The 21,996-nt window shown below is 44.6% G+C and overlaps 1 protein-coding gene across 2 annotated transcripts in view; it reads left to right on the plus strand.

The window, feature by feature from the left end:
* Window positions 1–21,996, plus strand: part of LOC141112051 (ovochymase-2-like) — a 202,047-nt gene that overhangs the window by 136,695 nt on the left and 43,356 nt on the right. For both annotated transcript variants that reach the window (XR_012236517.1, XM_073604441.1), the window contains exons 17-20: window positions 5,474–5,660; window positions 5,811–5,880; window positions 14,638–14,833; window positions 17,735–17,871. Coding sequence is in view for 1 of the 2 variants with exons in the window: in XM_073604441.1 (XP_073460542.1) it covers window positions 5,474–5,660; window positions 5,811–5,880; window positions 14,638–14,833; window positions 17,735–17,871 (590 nt within the window). In the remaining variant the exon portion in view is untranslated. The remainder of the gene's footprint in view (window positions 1–5,473; window positions 5,661–5,810; window positions 5,881–14,637; window positions 14,834–17,734; window positions 17,872–21,996) is intronic.

Here is a 21,996-nt window from a genome sequence, read left to right on the forward strand (position 1 = left end):
GGTATGGGTTATAGGAGGCCCACTGGAAGGTGTCATGGTGTCTTACTCTGTGCACACACAGAACAAATGGCTACAAAGGTGGTTACATCAGTGCGGAGACTAGGCCACCAGGATTGTTGAGATAATAGCCCAAATGAGTTGACTCTTCCCTGGGTGGCTAGCCGTCTTGGCAGAATGGTAAGTCCGGAGCAAAGCAGTGCGTGGATTCTCAGGGACAAAGCAGCGTTCACCAGGTTTCTCGGGAGTAGACTGGATCTGAGTGACACAAATTCTGTCACCCAAAGGTGAGGTGAGACTGGTGCGTACAGTAGCCAGAATGTGATCGGGAGGTAATATAGGAACAGGCACCGACTCAATCTTGGAAGCGGAGGAAAACTGTCACGACAATGCGTCAGCCCTTACATTCTTAATACCGGGTAAGAATGAGACTATGTAATTGAAGCTTGACAGAAAAAGAGCCCACTGCGCTCCTCTGGTAGATAAGCATTTAGCCTCAGACAAGAATGTGAGATTTTTATGGTCCGTCAAAATGAGGACGGGCACATTGGTACCTTCGAGCAGATGCCTCCATTCTTTAAGAGCTAAAATGATAGCTAACAATTCTCTGTCCCCAATCTCATATTTGCATTCTGCAGGAGGCAATTTCTTAGAAAAGTAGCCACAAGGATGCATAGCACTCTGAGGTAGGATGTTGAGACAGAAGGGCCCCCACTCCAGTCTCAGATGCATCAACCTCAAGAATGAATGGTAGCGTAGGATCAGGATGTGCCAGCACAGGAGCTGAAACAAAGGCAGCCTTGAGAGACTCAAAGGCTTTAATGGTATCCGGAGACCAATTCTGTGGGTTACCGTCCTTTCTGGTTATATCAGTCAGGGGTTTGACCAGAGAGAAGTTCCGATTAAATTTCTGATAATTGGCAAAGCCAAGAAAACGTTGTAATTTACATAGACCTACGGGCCAAGGCCACTGTAGAACTGCAGATAATTTCTCTGGGTCCATCGAAAAACCAGCAGTAGAAATGTCTTAACCCAGAAATTTTAACCTGTTCACGATGGAACTCGCACTTCTCCAACTTACAATACAGTTATTATCTGTCAGCCTCTGTAGCACACGGGAGACATCTGTGTGGGGGCTCTCTAGGGATTTAGAATATATGAGAATATTGTTGAGATAAACCACCACACATTGCTGCAATATATCTCGGAGGACATCGTTGATGAACTCCTGAAAAACTGCAGGAGCGTTGCAAAGACCAAATGGCATTACGAGGTATTCGTAATGTCCTGTCTTGGTGTTAATTAGTGTTAAATGCAGTTTTCCATTCGTCGCCCTCCTTGATCCTCACAAGATTGTATTCCCCTCTCAGTTCGAGCTTCGTGAAAACCGTTGCTCCCTTGAGGCGGTCAAATAATTCTGTAATCAACTGAACCGGTTAGGTGTTCTTAATCAGGATGCGATGGAGACCCCTATAATCGATTACAAAGTCTCAGTTCACCATTGTTCTTTTTCACAAAGAAGAGGCCACCTCCAGCAGGATTTGCGGATGAAACCTTGGGAAAGTGCATCAGCAACATAGTCCTCCATAGCTTTATCCTCTGAGACAGACAAAGGGTAAACCCGGCCATGGGGAGGCATAACACCAGGTTGAAGGCCAATTGCGCAATCATACAACCGGTGTGGAGGTGAACTACCGGCCTGACCCTTGTCAAAGACATCACTAAATTTGCAATACTCCTCTGGCAAAGAGGAGAGGGAACAGGTGCACAAGACCTTAGCCACTTTCTGAAAACATGTCTTACTGCATTGTGGCGACCAGGAAAGAACCTCAGTATGAAGCCAACCAAAATGAGGGGTTGTGCCTCTATAACCAAAGATAACCAATAACCCCTGGATAATGAGGAGAGGAAGTGGCTTGAAATTGGATTATCTAATGGTGAAGAGCCCCTACGGCCATGGTCAAAGGAGCAGTCTCATGACTCACATGGGCAGGCTGTAGAGGTCTCCCATCAATAGCCTCAATGGCAAGTGGAGTGGCACGAAGCTGCAGCAGAATTGAGTGCTTAGACACAAAGGCACTGTCTATGAACACGCCTGCAGCCCCAGAGTCAATTAGAGCCTGAGTATCGATGGACGACTCAGACCACGAAAGGGTAACCAAAACTAGAGGCTTATCCTTCAAGGTAACTGGGGGCATAACAATGCCACCTAAGATCTGTCCCCTACTGGACCTCAGGTGCAAGCGTTTCCCGGAAGGATAGAACAAGACTTCAAGAAGTGACCTGCATGGCCCCAATAAAGGCACAATCTCTCCCTCCTCCTAAAAGCCCTCTCATCTGCAGAGAGACATGTGAAGCCCAACTGCATGGGTTCTACTTCACTGGCAGACTCGGTACCAGGAGGCATGGGAGGTGAGGGAGGCAAGGGTGGGACTGCAGTGCACGGAGACAAACGTACAGGAGGCTTCCTCAAGCATCCCTTAAAGGAAGGTCTCTCTCGTAGTCGAGTCAATGAGAATTGCAAGCGTGATCAACTTCTCCAGATCTGGAGGTATGTCTCGAGTTGCTATCTTTGAGTTTATCTGAGAGACCATGAAAAAAAGCAGCCACGAGGGCCTCATTGTTCCAAGCGACCTCTGCTGCCAGAGTACGGATTTCAATGGTGTAATCGGCAACAGTTCTCGTACTCTGATGGACATGAGGCTCTTGGCAGCAGAAGTGGAGCATGTGGGAACGTCAAATACCCTTTTAAAGGAAGCCACAAACTCTGGGTTACTCAGTACAATGGATTTTTGCGTCTACCATAGAGGGTTTGCCCAAGCCAAGGCTCTATCAGAAAGCAAAAAAAGAATGAATAAATGCATAAGAAAGGTATGGCGCTTTCTCATATTAAACCTTCATCAATTAATATTGTGACAATTCAATTTAACCCAGCAAAAATAGAATAATAAAATGGGATAATAATTTAGTCGCTAATAAACAATAACAAATATATATTTGTGGAAAATCAGTGAAGAAACAGTCCAAATGAATTAATTCTATATAGCTTCAACAAAGTAAACGAAAAAGAGTCCAATCAGAGCAAAAAAACCTTCAATGAGTGATCCACCATAGATTATGCATACAAAATGCACACTCACCGGAACGGAACTTTAAATCAAAAAAGCCTGGGTCAGTATATGATATATCTCATTCAGCAACACAGATGGAAACCGATTCCTTTTACTTTGATGGAAATCAAGCATCCGCTCAGAAAAAAGATACAAACATCATTGCGCAAACATGTTTGGCAACAGTGAATCCAAGCAAAAATCAAGGTAATGTGCACTTACATTAGGATGTGCTATAAGTTAGCACCGACATGTATGGCTTTGGGGTAGATAAGCACGCTGTATGTTCAGCCGTGGCGTGCGTTCCAAAGCAGCAAGGTAAGGAACTGGTGAAAACGGATATGACTTCAGTGGAGAGCGGGTAACACGAAATGCATAGAGGCTGCATGTCCACTCACCATTGACGTCATATCCGGTTTCGCCGGTTCCTTACCCTGCTGCTTTGGTACGCACGCCGTGGCTGAACATACAGCGTGCTTATCTACCCCAAAGCCATACATGTCGGTGCTAACTTATAGCACATCCTAATGTAAGTGCACATTACCTTGATGTTTGCTTGGATTCACTGTTGCCAAACATGTTTGCGCAATGATGCTTGTATCTTTTTTTCTGAGCGAATGCTCAATTTCCATCAAAGTGAAAGGAATCAGTTTCCATCTGTATTGCTGAATGAGATGTATCATATACTGACCCAGGCTTTTTTGATTTAAAGTTCCGTTCCGGTGAGTGTGCATTTTATATGCATAATCTATGGTGGATCACTCATTGAAGGTTTTTTTGCTCTGAATCACGGTGATTGGACTCTTTTTCTTTTACTTTGTGTGAAGCTATATAGAATTAATTAATTTGGACTGTTTCTTGACTGATTTTTTTTCACAGATGTATATTTTTGCTATTGTTTCTTAGCCACTAAATTATTATCCCATTTTATTATTCTATTTTTGCTGGGTTACATTGAATTGTCACAATATTAATTGATGAAGGTTTAATGTGAGATGGCTCCATACCTTTCTTATACATTTATTTACTGATTGGAGTGATATATCCACTCTTCACTCATTCATATATATTCTTATTGTCTGACGCCATCACTTGTCACCTACTTACACTCACAAAGAAATATTAAAGCCTGCTTTGCGTCTGTCTGTGAGGAACGCCTGGGGCGGCATCTCAAAGCATATGCCAATCTGGTTGAGAAACCCTCTGCATTGAACTGGATTACCCCAAATCCCTGGGGAAGCGGAGCAGAACCAAACATACCTCTTACAGAGGTAATATTCAAGGTGGGTGCCTGCACAGAGAGCAGCAGCAGGGGTGGCCTGCAACACGGGTTGTACCGGAACAGCCACAGTGGGAGGAGCCAGGTAAGCAGTGTGAATCAGGAAGGTCTGTAACGCTATGGCAAACTGATCCATGCGGTGATCCTGCTCATTCAACCTGAAAAAAATATTACCACTAGGTGGATTGCCTGCATCTTCTGAATTCATGGTCTTCGCCTACTGTCAAGAACCATGAAACAGACGGAGACAGAAAATGCAAACACAATCACAATTTTTAATACAATGGTAAAAATTGTACAACTAGTAAACTTAGTCAAAACATAGCTTAGTAGCCAAATTGGGTAGTCAGAACAAGCCAGAATATCAGGAAGCCAGAGATCAGCGTAGTCAGAGGCAGCAGACCGGATCAGGAACCAGAAGGGACATCAGCCAGGCTTCAACAGGAACACAGCAGACAGTCTCTAGATATGTTGACCAAGGCGAAGGCATTGAAAAAATGAACCAGGCAATTTAAATAGCCAAAAGGGGCTGGCTGTGGGCTTGACTGACGAGCAGGAGATGATCAACAGATGAGCCACTGTGGAGCGATGAGTACTGGCAATTAACCGACAGCTGAGCAACCTGAGCACAGAGAAGGGAGGGCTGAGAGCCCAGCCTTGACAAAACAGTAACCTCATTAGCACATCTAAGGAACAACTAACAGTGATCTAATTAACAACTAGTCACCTAGACAATGCTTTAAATAATCAGGGATACCAGTCTACAACAGTCTGAGACAAAGCTCATACAATGTTTCAGCAGTCCTAAAAAGTGGAATTAATTTATCTTCATAGATTTCTTGAGGGCTAAAAAAAACAAACTCAAAAACAATTGCCATCGGGACAGGAAGTGAAAGGTAATCTCCCTACTGAGCACATTTGTTGTAGCTACCTGGCATGTTGGTGAGGGTGGTGGGAGGAAGAACAAGGTAAAGCAAAATATAAGCAGATCAAACTCCATCTTAAAGAAAATGATCAGAAAGTCAATGTTTACAGTAAGGATTTCCCCTCCCCACACTTGCTTATTGGGTCTTTTATTTTGTCTTAGACACAGGTTGTGTAGCTGCTCCGATCCTACCTATGTTCTTTAACCAGAGCATAACTGCAGCGGAGGAAGCCATTCCAAACTCTTGGCCCTGGCACGTCAGCATAAGTTTTGGTAGTAAACACTTCTGCAGCGGGGTGATTGTGACAACAAGGTTTGTCCTAACAGCTGCCAGCTGTGTTGCACACAAGTGAGTAGTATTATCAAGTATACCCAACTATTTAAAGGCTTGGCAATTAGTTCATGATTGAAATGTGTGTGGCCAGCGTGGTTGATGTCAGTTTATCCAATAAGTGAAATAAGACTATTATTTGAATTATAACTCAGTTTTGTATTGCAGAAGACGGTTCCGTGAACTGTTGCGGGCAGTTGCTGGACTGCATGATTTGGAGAGGTTGCAAGATACCCAGGTTTGACTGTTTCCTCATTATCTGCAAGCCTACAGGGTTGCCACTTGGGTGCTTTCCAAATGGTCAGATTGTTTTATAGACCTCCCAGTAAAAGTTTATGACTATTTGTGACAGTGATATGGAAGGACATTTCTGTATTGGAGAACAATTTTTGGCAATGGGGCCTCATAGCTAAATAATTAGCTATTCACTCCAACCTCAGTCCTGAGGGATTTACAGCACTAACACCAGTAATCTTTTCTACTGGGGCAATTTTTTATTTATTTGTTGGGGTTTTTTTGCACATATGATAAAATCTGCATTTTATTACTAGAAATTAATGTAAACCTCCCAAAAAAGTATATATTTCATGAAGCAGAGACCATGGAGAATAAATTAGTGATAGTTGCAATTTTTTATGTCACACAATATTTGTGCAGCTTTTTATCAAACACATATTTTTAGGAAAAAAATACACTAAAATTAATTTTCGTGCAAACACACAATAGTATACCATTTTTAAAAAATATAAAATATTGGGTTGCATCGAGTAAATGTATACCAAACATGTCAAGCCTTAAAATTGCACATGTCTGTGCAATTGCAAAAAAATATGGTACCCCAAATTCTCCTTACGTGATGTTTTAAAACCTTTACAGGTTATCAATTGAGAGTTTACCATGAATTATGGCCCTAGAAGAATTACTCTCTCTCCTTTGCGAAAATATCTCACATATGTGGTGCAATTGATGTTTACATACATGTGCTCGCCCTATGCTGCGCTTTTTATATGGAGTGTGTACGGGGATGCTTTACAAATTTTACATTATTTTTATTTTATAAAATTATTTTGTTTTTATTTTACACTTTTTATTTTTTCTACTTTACTTTGCTACCTTATTGCTATCACTAGGGGCTAACAAGCTCCCTACGGGATAGCATGGACAGGTCCCCCAATGTCTCTCCTATCCTCCAGTGCAGCTGTTTGAGCTCAGGTTGTGCTGCTGGCGAAGGTAAACTTTGAGAGCACCATAAAAGTGATCGGAAGGCCAGCCGGATCACTTTTATCTGAAAGCCCTTCTCTGGTTGTTAAAAACGGTACCAAGCTAACAGCTGCAGCCATTTACAAACATACATTGGTGGGCAAGTGGTTAAACAATAAAGTAATACAACTAAAAATGGATGTAGACAGAGCATAGCCCCCAGTACATCCCAATGATAAAGCAAGCTAGCAGAAATAACCAGTTTTTCAGGGTTTCCATGTTAGGGGATGATATTAACAGCAGTGATTGATGGATGGTCTGTTACCATGTAAAGATGTAGATCGTGCCTGTTTCAGCAGGGAATGGGTCCCTGCATGGGCGTGAAACTGATTGGAGATAGGTGGGTGTTGCCCACAAGAGAGAGAGTCATTCATGGCTCCTATGGGCTGCAAAAGCAGTTTAAAGCCTGACACATCTGACCCAAACAAATAAGCCACAACTTACATTTAAGAATGAGATTTGGATATTGTGAAGGACCAGAGGTAGTTACTGTCTGGACAGACAAATGTGTCTGCACTAAGACATTAGCAGTGTGTATGTAAGGAGGCAACTGGTCCAGTCTTTTTTTAAGGATGTGTACACCTTGATTATGAAATAGAAAATCGGCACGACCTCCACGCAAAAGAAAATATGTGGACCTCAAAAACAAGAGGTCTATATACGCGCTCAATAGGGTGTCATCCTATCATAGGACCAATAGAAAACCACAGGGAGGAAATTGTGCTTTCTTATGCAGGCTACATCAAGGTAAGCTCCATCCACCCATACACAAATGTTTGCATGGAAAGAATAGCAGGACTCCAATAGCAAAAGGACCATTAAAACAACTTTATTCATCTTTAAAATACATAAATGTAAAAGAAATGGTGTCAATGACCATAAATAGGGTATGACATTAGTATCTTCTCTGGGACTAAAGCAGCTCCTTTAAAACTCAACTCTGGGATAAAATGATCATCCCTCCCAGCCTACTATCCCTGATTGCAGGCATTAGATTAAAAAAAAAAACAAAAAAAAACTTTTTGAATGTTTATTTCACGTACCAAAAGCCGTGGCTGCATGATCTTCTAGCGTTGGGCCCTTCCCCTCTTTGTTTACTTCCTGCTGGGGTCCTTCTTCAGGTGTCCACATCACTACCTCTCAGAATCCAGAAGAGGACCAATGTTATCCTGAGGTGATTGAATCAGTGGCTTTGGCTGCATCTGTGGTGCTGGATTAGATGTCCCCTCAGCCAGGCATTAAAATGGGGGGACTGGGGTGAGTATAATTTGCTCCACCAGCAAAGAAAAAATAAACACCTGGCAGGATGAGTTATAGCAGGGTGAGAAGGAGGGGTGGAAAGGAGTTGTCTGGAGTTGAGATTTAAAGTAGTATGAAATATATTTTTTTAATAATGCATTTTAATAAACTATTAAATACTGCGGTAATCAATTTACTTGGTATGTGTGTATAAACACTTACCAAGCTAACTGTACACCACCACTGGCTCCAGGTCACAGAGGACCACTTCCCCAAGCTTTTGGGTAGAGCAGTGCACATATGGACTATCATACATGTGTAGCACACCCCCATAGGGACTGCAGATGAACTTGGATTCCCCCACTTCTGGGAGGTTATGGGATGCCCAAATGTCAGGGACATCTTCCTATATACACCTATATACAGTCGCCTTCACTTTCCTCCTGCACATACTTGTTTGCTCCACCTGAATCACTTTGATGATCTGACAGGCTTTCAGTCAGATAACCAATAGCTCATTACAGACAGGAACTCATAGCCCCACTTTGCGTAGCACAGTTGCAGTAAAACAGCTTGTAAGTTCTCTGTGGCCACTGATCCCAGTACCACCTCTTCAGGCACTGCCATCCCACCTGTCTGCAGCTGCCCCTTTCACTAGCCCTCCAGGTAGGGTTGCCACCTGTATGGGTTTCTCCCAGACAGTCCGGTTTTTGAATGATATGTTCAGGTTTCTATCTGCCTCAGACCCGGGCACACCATTCTGTGAAGGCGCCTGCGTCCCGAAACACATCTCTGTGTTCCTTTTATCATGGTCATACAACAACAATAAAATTGAAGACTGAATTTCCAGTGGTGCCGGTGTCCTGTCGAGAAATGTCCCTCATCGGATAGTGTCTGCCCTATACTGTGCAGGCGCAGCGCTTGCACAGTACGGAGGACAAAGGAGACGCCGAAAGTCGCCGAACATGAACAGCTGCTCATGAGCTCTACACGACGCCTGCGCAATTAATAGTACATTCTGTCACACGCTCCCGATGCTCGTGGGGGTGGATTTCTCAAATGGGCGGATCTTTGCGGGGCGTGTTTACACAACTAGTTAAGATATAAGCATAATAAAAATTAAATTAGTACAGTATTGAAATTGCTTGTGTTATGCTTGTAACATTGAACTACCCGCCTTTATCAGCTCTGGCCATCGTTGTAAAACTCCTTCAGTTCTGTAATCAGCTCTGCCCATTCTGTAGGCACTCTACCCCTTGCAGAGTTGTACGAGCATCGGGAGCGTGTGACAGAATGTACTATTAATTGCGCAGGCGCCGTGTAGAGCTCATGAACAGCTTTTCATGTTCTGAGACTTTTGGCGTCTCCTCTGTCCTCCATACCACGCAAGCGCTGCGCCTGCGCAGTATAGGGTGGACACTTTCCGATGGGGGGACCTTTCTCGTCAGAACACCAGCTCTTCTATGTACATTTGTGGCTTGTTTCTGGATGTGGGAGGGACATCCTGAGTCAGAGCACCTGGACTAGGTGTGCCCCCATCCATCTCATCATTTTGGCGTTTCTGTTCAGAGCGGTGTGAATTTGTGTTGCATACATCATTCAGATTGGACTGCACCGGGAATGACATGACTGCTTGGCCATCAGATGTTTGTCTCCCCTCCCCGCCGTCCCGGGAGCCTGTCTTATTCACACAGCAGAATGAAGCTGCCTATACACGCACAGGAGGAGGAGGGGGAGCAGGGACACGTGCTGATCTCAGGTCTGTACAAAGTTTTCTATGCTCTGTCGATGGACAGGGGAGGGGAGGGGAGAGGGTGCCTGGGAAGGAATAAACTTTAAAAAAAGATGTACACTTGGTGGAGTGATTGGGGGGCTAAGAGGATATGTGCTGGGGGGGGGGGGGGGGCTTTGGTGTGAGAGAGGACATATGACAGAGGAGTGGGATGAATTTGAAATCTGATAACCCCTTCTAGCACTAGCCCTCTCCCTCCCAAAGTGCCGCCCAACACATATGCAAGCCCCTTCTAGCACTAGCCCCTCCCCTCCCAAAGTGCCCCTCAGAACTTATCCGACCTCCAAGTCTAGCACTAGCCCCCTTCCCTTCCAAAGTGCCCCCAGCACATGTGCAACCCCCCTTCTAGCACTAGCCCCCTTCCCTCCCAAAGTGCCCCTCAGAACATATCCAACCCCCATGTCTAGTACTAGCCCCCTCCCCTCCCAAAGTGCCCCCACCATATGTGCAACCCCCCCTTCTAGCACTAGCCCCCTCCCCTCCCAAAGTGCCCTTTAGAACATATCTGACCCCCACGTCTAGCACTAGTGCCCTCCCCTCCCAAAGTGCCCCCAGCACATGTGCAACCCCCCCTTCTAGCACTAGCCCCCTTCCCTCCCAAAGTGCCCCCCAGCACATATCTTCCCCCCAGCACTAGCTCTCTCCCCTCCCAAAGCACCACAAAGCATACATCTGACCCCCCCCCAGCACTAGCCCTCTCCCCTCCCAAAGCGCCACCCTAGGACATATCTGACCACCCACCCCCTTGCTAGCACAATTACTCTGCTCTTCCAAAGCACCTCCTAGCACAGGTCTATTACACCCCTTCTCAAAACAAAGAGATGCCAGCTGCCACAGAGGGGATGGGCATGGCATCTGGAGGGAATTTGTCTTGGATGCCCAAACTAGCGCCCTCCCGCTAGGTAAGTTAGTGGAGCAAAGTGCTAGAATTTGTTGATGCACTGGGCTCCAGGACTCAGCCTGGATTCATGGGACACTTAGATTTTGTTCAAATCTCAGGAAAGGCACAATAAACTGGGACAGTTGGAAGGTATGGATTTGTATTAGAAGGGGGGGGGGGATTTGTGTTTGGGTGGGGAGTTTGTACTGGGAGGGGGAATTTAGGTGGAAGGATTTGTGATGGAACTGGGGAGAAGGCTTGTGTAGGAGGGGCTTGGAGGAAAAAGGATTTGCGCTGGAGAGGACAAGGGGAGAGGAATTGTTCCAGGATGGGGAGCATGTTGTGCTGGAAGGGGGGATTTTGGGGAGAAAATTTGTATTGGGAGTGGGGTTTATGTGTTGGGGTGGGATATTTGTGCTGGAATGAGGAGCTGTGCTGGGAGGGGGATTTGTGGGGTGGAAGATTTGTGCTGGGAAGGGAGATATTGTGCTGGTAAGGGGGAGAGGTTTGCGTTAGACGTGGGATTTCTTTTCTTTTTTTTCTTTTTTTTTGGGGGGGGGGGGGTTGGAGGGAGTATTTGGTGATGAAAGAGGATTTATTCTGAGAGGGGTATTGGGGGAACAAGGGTTTGTACTGGTTGGGGAAGAGGATTTGTATTAGGAGGAATTGAGGGGTGGAGGGCTTGTGCTGAGGAAGGGGGTAGAGGATTTGTTCTTTTTTTGGGGGGAGGGGTTGTTCTGGGAGGGAGAGAAATTATTTTTTGCTGGTGGGGTGGAGGGTGAGCATAAAGATTAGTGCTGGATTTTTTTTTTGCAGGAGAGGGAGTTGAGATTTTTGTTGATAAAGTGGGTGAGAGTATTGCTTGTGGGGGGGGGGTTGCACTCTTCTTACCCCTACACTGTGTGTTACACACCCCTGACTTCTGTCCCCTGCATTTTGCACAGTAAGTATTCCTGACCGCTGTATTAAATGTGTAACACTCACAATTCGGCCACACCCACTGTTTCCCGCTCTGTGCTACATTACTGTTCTCCTTGAGGCAACCCAAAGTGTGCCAGGTCTTGTCTTTTACAATCTTATGGCATATACTCAAAAAAAAGAAATGCCGCTAAAGTGTTCGGGTTTGGCTTGAAGAAAAGGTAGCAACCCTACCTCCAGGTTAACTCTCCAGACCAGTCCACCAGACTGACTCTTCACCAGCCCACCCGGCTGACTCTCAATGAGATCTCTAGGGAAAGGCTGAAGACTTAAACAAACCTCTATCTTCAAGGGAGACTGGCTACAGTCTGTATGTAATAAAGAGATGTGGGGAATTGGCGCTGCCCTATTGACAGTAAGTATTGCTTAGAGGTCAGAAAAATAAATAAATAAGTGAATATATAGAAATAGTGACAAAAATTGTGTATATGCAAGGAAAGGAATAAATGTGTGTTCCTTAAGTGAATGTCCCCCTATAAATGCACCAAAAATGAATGAAATAATTAATTTATATAGTATAAAATCCTAAAAAGTGAATGTGCACATCTTCTGTATTGTGTAAATAAATATTTCAGTAAGTGGGTTGAGTTTACACTTGCTCCACTTCCAGTGTGAACCTTTGCATATGCAATAAACCAAACAAGACAAAAAAATAATAAAAATAGAAATATAAAAAAATTTTTTTGTTGAAATTAGTGAGTAGCCTCCTTTTTAAAAATATTCGGGGTCCGTGAGAAAGCACACTGTTTGGGGGCTAACGGTAACCGTATGAGGTTACCACATATCCCCAATAAATATGGTGAATAAAGTGCACTGTGTATAAAGTGAAACCAAAGTGCAAAAAACCTCTATGTTACAGTATATTAAATTTCCTCAAATTTCATATATAAAAAGATAGGAGTCCAGACAATTAACACTCATATTAGAGACAGCGAGTATGAATACACCATCGGTAAAACAGTCCCTATATTGGACTCAAGCAGGAATAAAATGTCTAATATGTAGAGACAGGAACAATTGAGAACATCAGGGTCGGTTGACATGCATTTAAAAATGCTCAAGGGGTGATATGAGGTGACTTCCGTGCAAGTAGAAGCTGGTGACTCCAAGTGCTCCCCCCGTGCTCCCCCACTCACCAGACTCCGTCACCCCCAAGGGGGTATTAGGCAGAGGAGTGGGTGTCTTTGGGTAGCTGCCTCTGATGGTTGTACCTCTTAGGCTTCACTGCACCATGAGTTTCTTCCGTATAGACCGATAATGAGGGTCCCCTTGTGCTGATCCAGGCCCGGGTACCTCCGCTACTATCCACCTCCGTGCTGCTAAATCCTTCCCACTGCACCATTCAGCTAAATTTTGTAAGCTCCAGGTAACTCTAGCAGGGCTAACGACTCTCTTCTCCAATGGCTACAGTCTGTGTTTACTATGCTTCAGTTTGTGAATGGACAGGATGCCGCTCAGCACAGAGCACTTCCCATTTATTCACTGCCCAGTGAAGCTGAGGCTGCAATGAAAGGCATGTGTGTTTGAGTTTTGGGGTGCACACCCTAATGCTCCAAATAGCAAGGATAACTTTCCACAAATTTGTGGCAGTGTTGAATTGTAAGTCTGTTAACTTGCTGCACATTTTCACTGGCAAGTTTTTCACTTGCAGAGCTCTTGAAGCACAAGTTCTATTTGACACTTTTCCAATTTGAAGCAAATGTGCGGGGTAAGTCTCTTACCCCTGAGGACCGCTGACAGCTTCCTCAACACTGCATCTCCATCTTCCATCTGACTGCCCCTGCTGGCATGGCTTATGTCTATTTATGGAGTGGCTCCATAAATATTCAGGGCAGCTCCTCCTTCTTACCTCCACCCTCTACTTCTAGAAGATTCTCCAACCTTCTAGACCAGGGGCAGACACGAGAGAACTGCCAGGATGAATCACCCAGCCCTGAACTTTAGTGAACCCTGACCCAGATTCCATAGCTCAGGGTTAGCCCTGAGCTAAACTATGTTTTACTTTAACTTCTAACACACACTACATTAACTTCTAGCACACACTAGAGCAGGGGTCTCAAACTGGCGGCCCTCCAGATGTTGCGAAACTACAAGTCCCATGAGGCATTGCAAGGCTAGCAGTTACAAGCATGACTCCCACAGGCAGAGGCATGATGGGACTTGTAGTTCTGCAACAGCTGGAGGGCCACCAGTTTGAGACCCCTGCACTAGAGGGTGCTACACATGCACTGAAGGGATAACACAGGGGCATGGAGCAGGGGGAAGAAGGAGGGGGTGGCTATCGCTATCTTTTACTCATTGCATGCAGTGACTTTAGGTGCCAGCAGGGAACGCACATGCAAAAGTGTTCCTGTGGGGTCCTGTAAGGGGATGGAACCACCCAAAAACAGGACCAAGGGAGGAAAGATGTTTAAGAGAAAGAATTCAAAGTCAAAAGCTTAAAAGAAAACCACATAGCAAAGGTGGTAACTGCTGAGGTCTGCATTAGGAGGAATAGATTTGCAACAAATAGCAGGGAGGCTGAAAGACGTTTGTGTTCGTTGCTATGCTGAACAATCCCTGCATGGGCAAAATGCTGTTACTTTGACATTTGAATGAATTAAAAAAAATAATAAAACACATTCTGCTGAGTGGACAAAGTCCTTGTAAAACTCTCCAAGGTAAGCTAAATCTCACATAGCCACTTGGAAAAAAAAACAAACAGCTGCATCGTCTAAGAAATATAGACATTTCTTTGTCCAAAAGAGTGCTCCTTTAAGAGATCATTTTAAAATGCCATTACTATTCTGTATGAGTTTCTCAGTAAATGGAACTAATTTAGAACTTTATCTTTTTTTCTGTTCCAGAGATGTTCAATAAATGAAATCATATTTCATCCTGAATTTAATGCATTGACTTTGGAATATGATCTTGCTCTGCTCCAGCTGAAAGAACCATTGCAGTTGAATGATAATGTACAACCAGTGTGTTTCTCTCGTTCAAAAAACAAGTTGACTTCTTCCTTCATCTGTGTGGTAACTGGATGGGATCTTAATGGGGAAGGTATGTGTACTGTAATGTCCCGTCCTGGTCTATGGGGCTAATACAGTAAGGAAGGAACAGTATATATATTTCACACAGGATTTACACTTTTAATTAATTGCCATTAGAAAAATATGGGGATTTTGGGTGAAAACATTTATAAATAGACTTCTTTGTATGTGAAAAGCACTGTCTCCCAGAGAAAAGTCCTATAAATTTGTAATACAAAATGTAGTCTAACATAACTGCTGGATTTTTTTGAAAAATGCTGGTTTTACTAGAGAGAGTGTGGTGTAATGTGGTGATGGGGCAGGTGCAGAGGAAGTGGAGAAAAAGGAGTCCGCCTGGCACCATCACCATGCCCAGTCCAGATTTATGTGGGTTAAGGGGGATGATACCAGTCAAGGAGTTCTGGAGAGCTCCAGAGGATAATCCAAGCAACTCAAATCTTAGTATAGTCCTGTTTATCATTTCCCTGGGCTAGGCCTGAGATGAAGTCTAATTCTTTGACCCATTCTGAAAGGGTGGGTGTTTGTGGTGAGGGATACTGGTATGTGCAGCAATAAGGAAATGTCTAAGGAGATCCTGTTTAGCATGTTTAATGGAACCTGGTGATATTCGGAGTAAAATAATCTGGGGAGGATTAAAAATAATGGAACCCGTATTCTTGGTAACTGTTGAATTTTTAAATGTATTTTAAAGTATGTAAAATGCTACAGGAAGTTTTGGAACATGTAAAGGTGGAGTTATGGCTGAGAGATTCATGATAAATTAAAGGGGTTGTAAAGGTAAAAATGTTTTTACCTTAATGCATTCTATGCATTAAGGTGAAAAAACTTCTGACAATACCGCCGCCCCCAGCCCCCCCGTTTTACTTACCTGACCCCTCGAAAGTCAGCCGCTCGCTCCCGACATCCATTTCGCCGCTCAGCCTGGCCGCCGATTGGCTACAGTGGATAGATTGAAAGCAGCGCAGCCATTGGCTCGCGCTGCTGTCAATCACATCCAATGACGCGGCGCGCCGGGGGGCGGGGCCGAGTGATACAGTGAGCGGCTATAGCCGCCGGCTGTATCACGAGAGCGCGCCCGCAAGAACTAACCACCATGCGAGGGAGCTCGCATTAAGGTGGTTAGTTCTTGCGGGGAGGAGCTGAAACAGCCGCCGAGGGACCTCAGAAGGCCAGGTTCGGGGCCACTCTGTGCAAAACGAGCTGCACAGTGAAGGTAAGTATAACATGTTTGTTGTTTTTTTTTTTTTTTTTAAATGACCTTTACAACCCCTTTAAGGTGGGGCCGGCTCAGCCCACCAGGCTCCATCTGTAACCAAAATATTACTTTTGGGTGGACTGGCCTCTTATTATCTGCTTGCAGATTGGTCTTCAATTCCTCCTTCTAGTCCTCAGAAGTTGTTGTGACCCATTTTAAAATATGACCCAGGAATTGCCTAGGTGATGTCTATATTTGAAATGGAACCTCACATATGTCTACTAAAGATATTATTAAAATTATTGCAAATATGTGTAGCTCACCCCCTAAGAAGCCGCAGGTGAAATGAGATCCCCCACCCTGCACAGCCAGGCACTGAATTTTCACAGTCTCCAAGAGTCAGAAAACAGTTCAGCACTTTCTTTTGTTATTTTATTGAGGGATTAGAACTTGGATAGGGAGTAGGGTTATTTATGGGATTTACACTTGACTTTAAACAACTTCAGGAACAACTTCTCTTCTGTACAGTCTATATACACTCCTCACTTCCTCCAGCACTCACTTGCTTACAGAAAAACTCATCTGGGACACTTTTAGTGGATCTGACAAGGCAAGATCAAAGCATAAGCCCTTTACATGCAGGGACCACGGGCTCTTTGATTGTGTAGCAAAGTCCAGTGTCCAGCTTACATTTCTCCTGTGGCTGCTGATCCCAGCACTACCTCTACAGGCACTGCCAGCCTGCCTGGCTGCAGCTGCCCCTTTCACTATCTCTCCTGGCTACTTCTCCACAGTCCTCCCAGACTTACACTCTCTCTACAGTTCTTCCAGACTGATCACTCAACAGCCCACCTGACTGACTTCTCTGGAGACCTCCTCTCGCTGTCCTCTACTTGCTCCCGTGCCTCCCGGAAGGACTCCTCTGTGTGTTGTAGAGGGTCCCCCCAGCACCTGAGCCCCAGGCCCGAGGTCCCCTCCCCTCCCCTCCCCAGACTAGGGGGCACCCTCAAGGGCCACCGACAGCCTCCTCAGCACTCTGTCTTCATCTTCCACCCTACTGCCCCTGCTGGCATGAGTATTTATGAGGTGGCCCACCCCCTGCCAGCCCACTTTGCTGGGGATTGGTTGGGGCCAGTAGTCCATGCAGCTCCTCCTAGACTCCACCCTCTACTTCTGGAAGCTTCTTCAAGGCTCCAGAAAGCAAGGGTAGTCACCAGAGATGTTGCTCGCTGAATCATCCAGCCTCCCTGAATCACAGCCCTGACCCAGATTCAACCCAGTTCTCAACCAGGCCAAATTTTCCTACACTGCAACTTTATACACTAGCACACTAGAGGGTGCTACATATGTTTCCAGGAATACAGATTCAGGTGATTTCAATATTAACACATATATGTAGTAGCAAAGAGGGTGGACTTTAACGCCCAAATGCTGCACATATACATCCATGGATGAGGAAGGTTTCTGTGTGGAGAGCATGCTCACTATGAGCCCCAATTGTCATAGACAGCTCTCAATCTCCCATTATGACTGAAAGGACACCAGATGGACTCCTGATCATCATCGGAAAGTCCATCCAACCTCCAGGACATATCAGACCCACATAAAGGGACGCTGGGTTGGATGGGAAAGAGTTAGAGAAAGATGCCTTTTTTTCCTCCCCACTGCAGACCAATAAAATTAACAGTAAAAATAACATAATGCTACCAATTGCAGGGGAAATGGCTACAAAGCTTCAGCAGATGGAAGTCCCATTGGAGACAGATGGAGTTTGTGAAAGTTACTATGGCAGACTTGCAAGAAGCAAGTCCTGTGCTGGGACTGCAAAAGGCCAAGCCAACTATAACTGCCGTGTAAGTATATTTTATCTTGAAGGTATAGGAAGGGATTTATAAGGTTTCTTCAAATCTTTTTGTTAAATTTCTTAATAACAGGCAAAATAAAAAACATAACAAAACATCATACACATTGAACCAAAGATATAATAATATGATTTCCAAAATCCAATATAACAATTATTAATCCAAAGAGGAAGGGGAAAAGAAGAAAAGAAAAATAAATAAATAAAGTAAACTTTGATTCCCTCTTTCGTCAATGACCCCAAACATTTCTCATATGGGAACGCACATATTATACACAATAGCCCCCATGGGCGTTCAATGCTGTATACGATTTGTCCAGCCGCTTTGCCCACACTTTACCGTATTTACTAGGACAACCCCTATTCATGCAAGTATCTCTATACAATGGAAGATTATTATTTACCAATTGCTTCCAATATGAGGGCGTAGGGGAACGAGGTTTCTCCCAATGCAACGCAATAGCTTTTCTTGCGTAAAATAATGCTATATTAGCAAACACTCGCTCAGACACTGTTGGAAAAATAGTCTCTACCAAACCCAATAAACAGACAGACATTGAAACCGGTAAAGTAGCGGAAGTGATGGAATTCAATAAATCCACCACTTCCACTCAAAAAATAGCTATAAATGAGCACGTCCAAAGGATGTGTGTAAATTCCCCCTGAATTGCTCCACATCGCCAACACTCTGAAGAGCACAGAGGATTTATCTTGTTAAGTCTGTGTGGTGTGATATATGCTCTATGTACCAGTTTGTATTGGATCATGCGATCTCTCAAAGATTGCAAACGAAAACCCCACACACTCCTCCAATCCTCCATATCTAAATCTGGTATATCTTGCACCCACCTAGCTCTAAGAACCTCTAATGGCAGGATAGAAATTTATATAAAATGAGAATACAATCTTGAAATAGACTTATCCAGGCACTCAGACCTAAACACTAATTCTAAAGTGGATTGTCTAATCATTAAACTATCCTGTGGAAACTGTGCATGAAAAGTATGAAGAAGCTGGAAATATGTAAATAAATGGGAGCTTGGAACATTATAGGTTGAGGTAAGTGTAGAAAAAGTAGATTGTTTTTTCCAATCAGTAATCACTTGAGAAAGTAAGTCCGTGCAATAGGCTCTGGTGCTTTAAAAAATTGAGGAAGAGTAGGATGAAACCATAAAGTGGCACTTGGAGAAAACGCATCCTTAGGATAATGCTTACATCTAAGACCGGCCTCCTAGGCTCGAATAGTAATGAGCATTGAAGGAGTCAACTGGTATGGTGCCTTACGGCCCCTAAATAAAAGGGCCTTAAGAGCTGCCATTGAGCCTACTACTGCCGCTTCCAGCCGGGTAGAGGAGTTATATATATTAGGATTCAGGGTGGTTAATTTATACCTGGGGTTCTTCGATCCCCTTAAAAAAGATGAAAAAAGTTGGTTTTATTTTGTAAAAAAGGACATAGGAAGCCACTGGGGAGAATGTCTAAATAAGTACATACATTTTGGTATAATTTTCATTTTTAAAAGATTAATACGTCCCAATAAAGACAATGGTAGAGCCAAAGACTTTCAATTTTGACCCAATATCTCCCAAAATCAGTCAAATTCAGGAAAATAAATTCAGAAACTTGACGGGAAATGACAACTCCTAAGTATTTAAAATTCTCCACCCACTGCAATGGAATATCATTAGAAGCCATACTACAGGCCTCCCTATCTATTGGAAACAACAAGGACTTGCTCTGATTTACTTTCAGCCCGACTATTTAAAGAGTCCAATATCTTCAAAACCCCTTGGAGAGAGGGTCCAGCATCATTTAAAAATAGTAAAAGGTCATCTGCATACAGGGCTTACCCTCTCCTCCAACCAACCAATCCACAATCCCTTAATATTAGGGGAGGTGTGTAAAGCCTCCGCCACAGGCTCCATAGCAATAGCAAAGAGGGTCGGAGAGAGAGGGCAACCCTGCGAGTTTATAAGGGTTAATATTTAGTTAGCAGAAGAATCGGGTTCATCCTTGATATTCTTTAGATCATCCTTAGCGGTAGTCAAATTCTCTTTTTTTTTTTTTTTACAGGTAAGCCTATAATCAGGCTTACCTTTATGTACAGCAGTATTGGCAACCTACCAGACTGAAATTCACTGACACGACACTCAAAATTTACTGGCACAGCCACGTTTTTACTGGCATTTTCCAAAAGTTACAAAATTACAGTTTTACGTGCAAATTTCAGTACTTAAGCTACAAACAAGTACAATATGCAATTATCAATGTGGTTTAAGATAGATATTAAGGTTAAAAAACATTCTTATGTTATTTTTGATATATAAGGGTGGGTTATTATAACCCATCAGATTTTGTCACCTATGTCCAACTGGAGAAATTTCCCCTTTATTTCTGTTTCATAGCCACCACAGAAAGTTAGGGGAAATCCCAGGAAGCCACCAAGATCATCAGAATTTATGTCCCCAATTCTAAAGACCTCCTGTCTTCATCACTCCATCATCTCCTTTCTCCATCAATCCCCCCTTCACCTCCTGTCTCCATCAATCCCTCCTTCACCTCCTATCTCCGTCCATCCCTCCTTCACCTCCTATCTCTGTCCATCCCTCCTTCACCTCCTGTCTCCATCCATCCCCCTTTCACCCCCTGTCTCCATCCATCCCTCCTTCACCTCCTGTCTCCATCCATCCCTCCTTCACCTCCTGTCTCCATCCATCCCTCCTTCAGCTCCTGTCTCCATCCATCCCTCCTTCACCTCCTGTCTCCATCCATCCCTCCTTCACCTCCTGTCTCCATCCATCCTTCCTTCAGCTCCTGTCTCCATCCATCCCTCCTTCACCTCCTGTCTCCATCCATCCCCCTTCACCTCCTGTCTCTATGCATCCCTCCTTCACCTCCTGTCTCCATCCATCCCCCTTCACCTCCTGTCTCCATCCATCCCTCCTTCACCTTCTGTCTCCATCCATCCCTCCTTCACCTCCTGTCTCCATCCATCCCTCCTTCACCTCCTGTCTCCATCCATCCCTCCATCCCTCCTTCACCTCCTGTCTCCATCCATCCCTCCTTCACCTCCTGTCTCCATCCATCCCTCCTTCACCTCCTGCCTTCATCCCTCCTTCACCTCCTGTCTCCATCACCTAATATCTCCATCCCTCCATCACCTCCTGTCTCCATCTCTCCATCTCCTGTCTCTATCCCTCTGTAGCACCCTGAATAGTAGGCAGGGTTGCTAACAAATTTAGTTTGCTAGGTGGTAACTAGCCTGGCTGATTGATAGGGGATTCACTGGCTATTTTCCTAACTTTTGATTTGATTCACCTCTCTCTTTTGTCACTAGGTGGCATTGTTGCCTGTGGCAGTAGAAAAAGGGCATAGGGAATCCAGACTAGGAGTGAATAGGTTGACTACCTTGGCCTGCTGGGAGTGTCTATTTATTTGGGAGGAATTAGGTGACCGGGGGTTCTGTGCCACCTGAAAGGCTGTCTTGGTGGACGTTTGTCACAAGGCTCCAGGCTGCTAGGCCAGAAGCCTGAGCCCTATCCCCGGAGCACCTGGCTGCTAAGCTGTCTGAGGCCTATGCAGGTCTGAGAGAGGCAGCATGAGGTTGGGGCTTCAGGCTGGAAGCCCAACCAAGTTGCAGAGGTTCCACCGGACTGGGGAACTGGATCATTGCCAGTGGGGAGGGAGAAGCAGTTGCCACAAGGGACGACCACTCCTGTCGCCAGGGGCAAGTAATGATCAAGGCCAGAGGTAAAAAGAGGAATAGTCGCCAGCAAGGTACGACCATTCCTGTTATCAGAGGCCAGTATATGGAAGTCTGAAGGAGTACCAGAGCAGCCTTTTCACCAGCCAGGGACGGTGAAGAAGTGGGAAAGCTTCGGCAGAGTGCCAAGCCAGGGACCCAGCGGGTTAGCGGTGGTGAAGCTTGAGGAGTATACAGCAGGTTGGCTGTGGAAGAGCTCAGGGGATCCAGTGATGTCTGGGATCTTGAAGTCTAGTGAGAGAGTGAAGATCTATAGTAGGATACTCTTAGATGTGAGAGAAGATCTATAACCGGTTACTGTGAGTTACGTGTATGGATCTCTATTGACTGTTCAAAGTTCAGTTGCCATAGGAG

This window comes from Aquarana catesbeiana, linkage group LG11 (assembly GCF_042186555.1).
Source record: "Aquarana catesbeiana isolate 2022-GZ linkage group LG11, ASM4218655v1, whole genome shotgun sequence".
Lineage (NCBI taxonomy): Eukaryota > Metazoa > Chordata > Amphibia > Anura > Ranidae > Aquarana > Aquarana catesbeiana.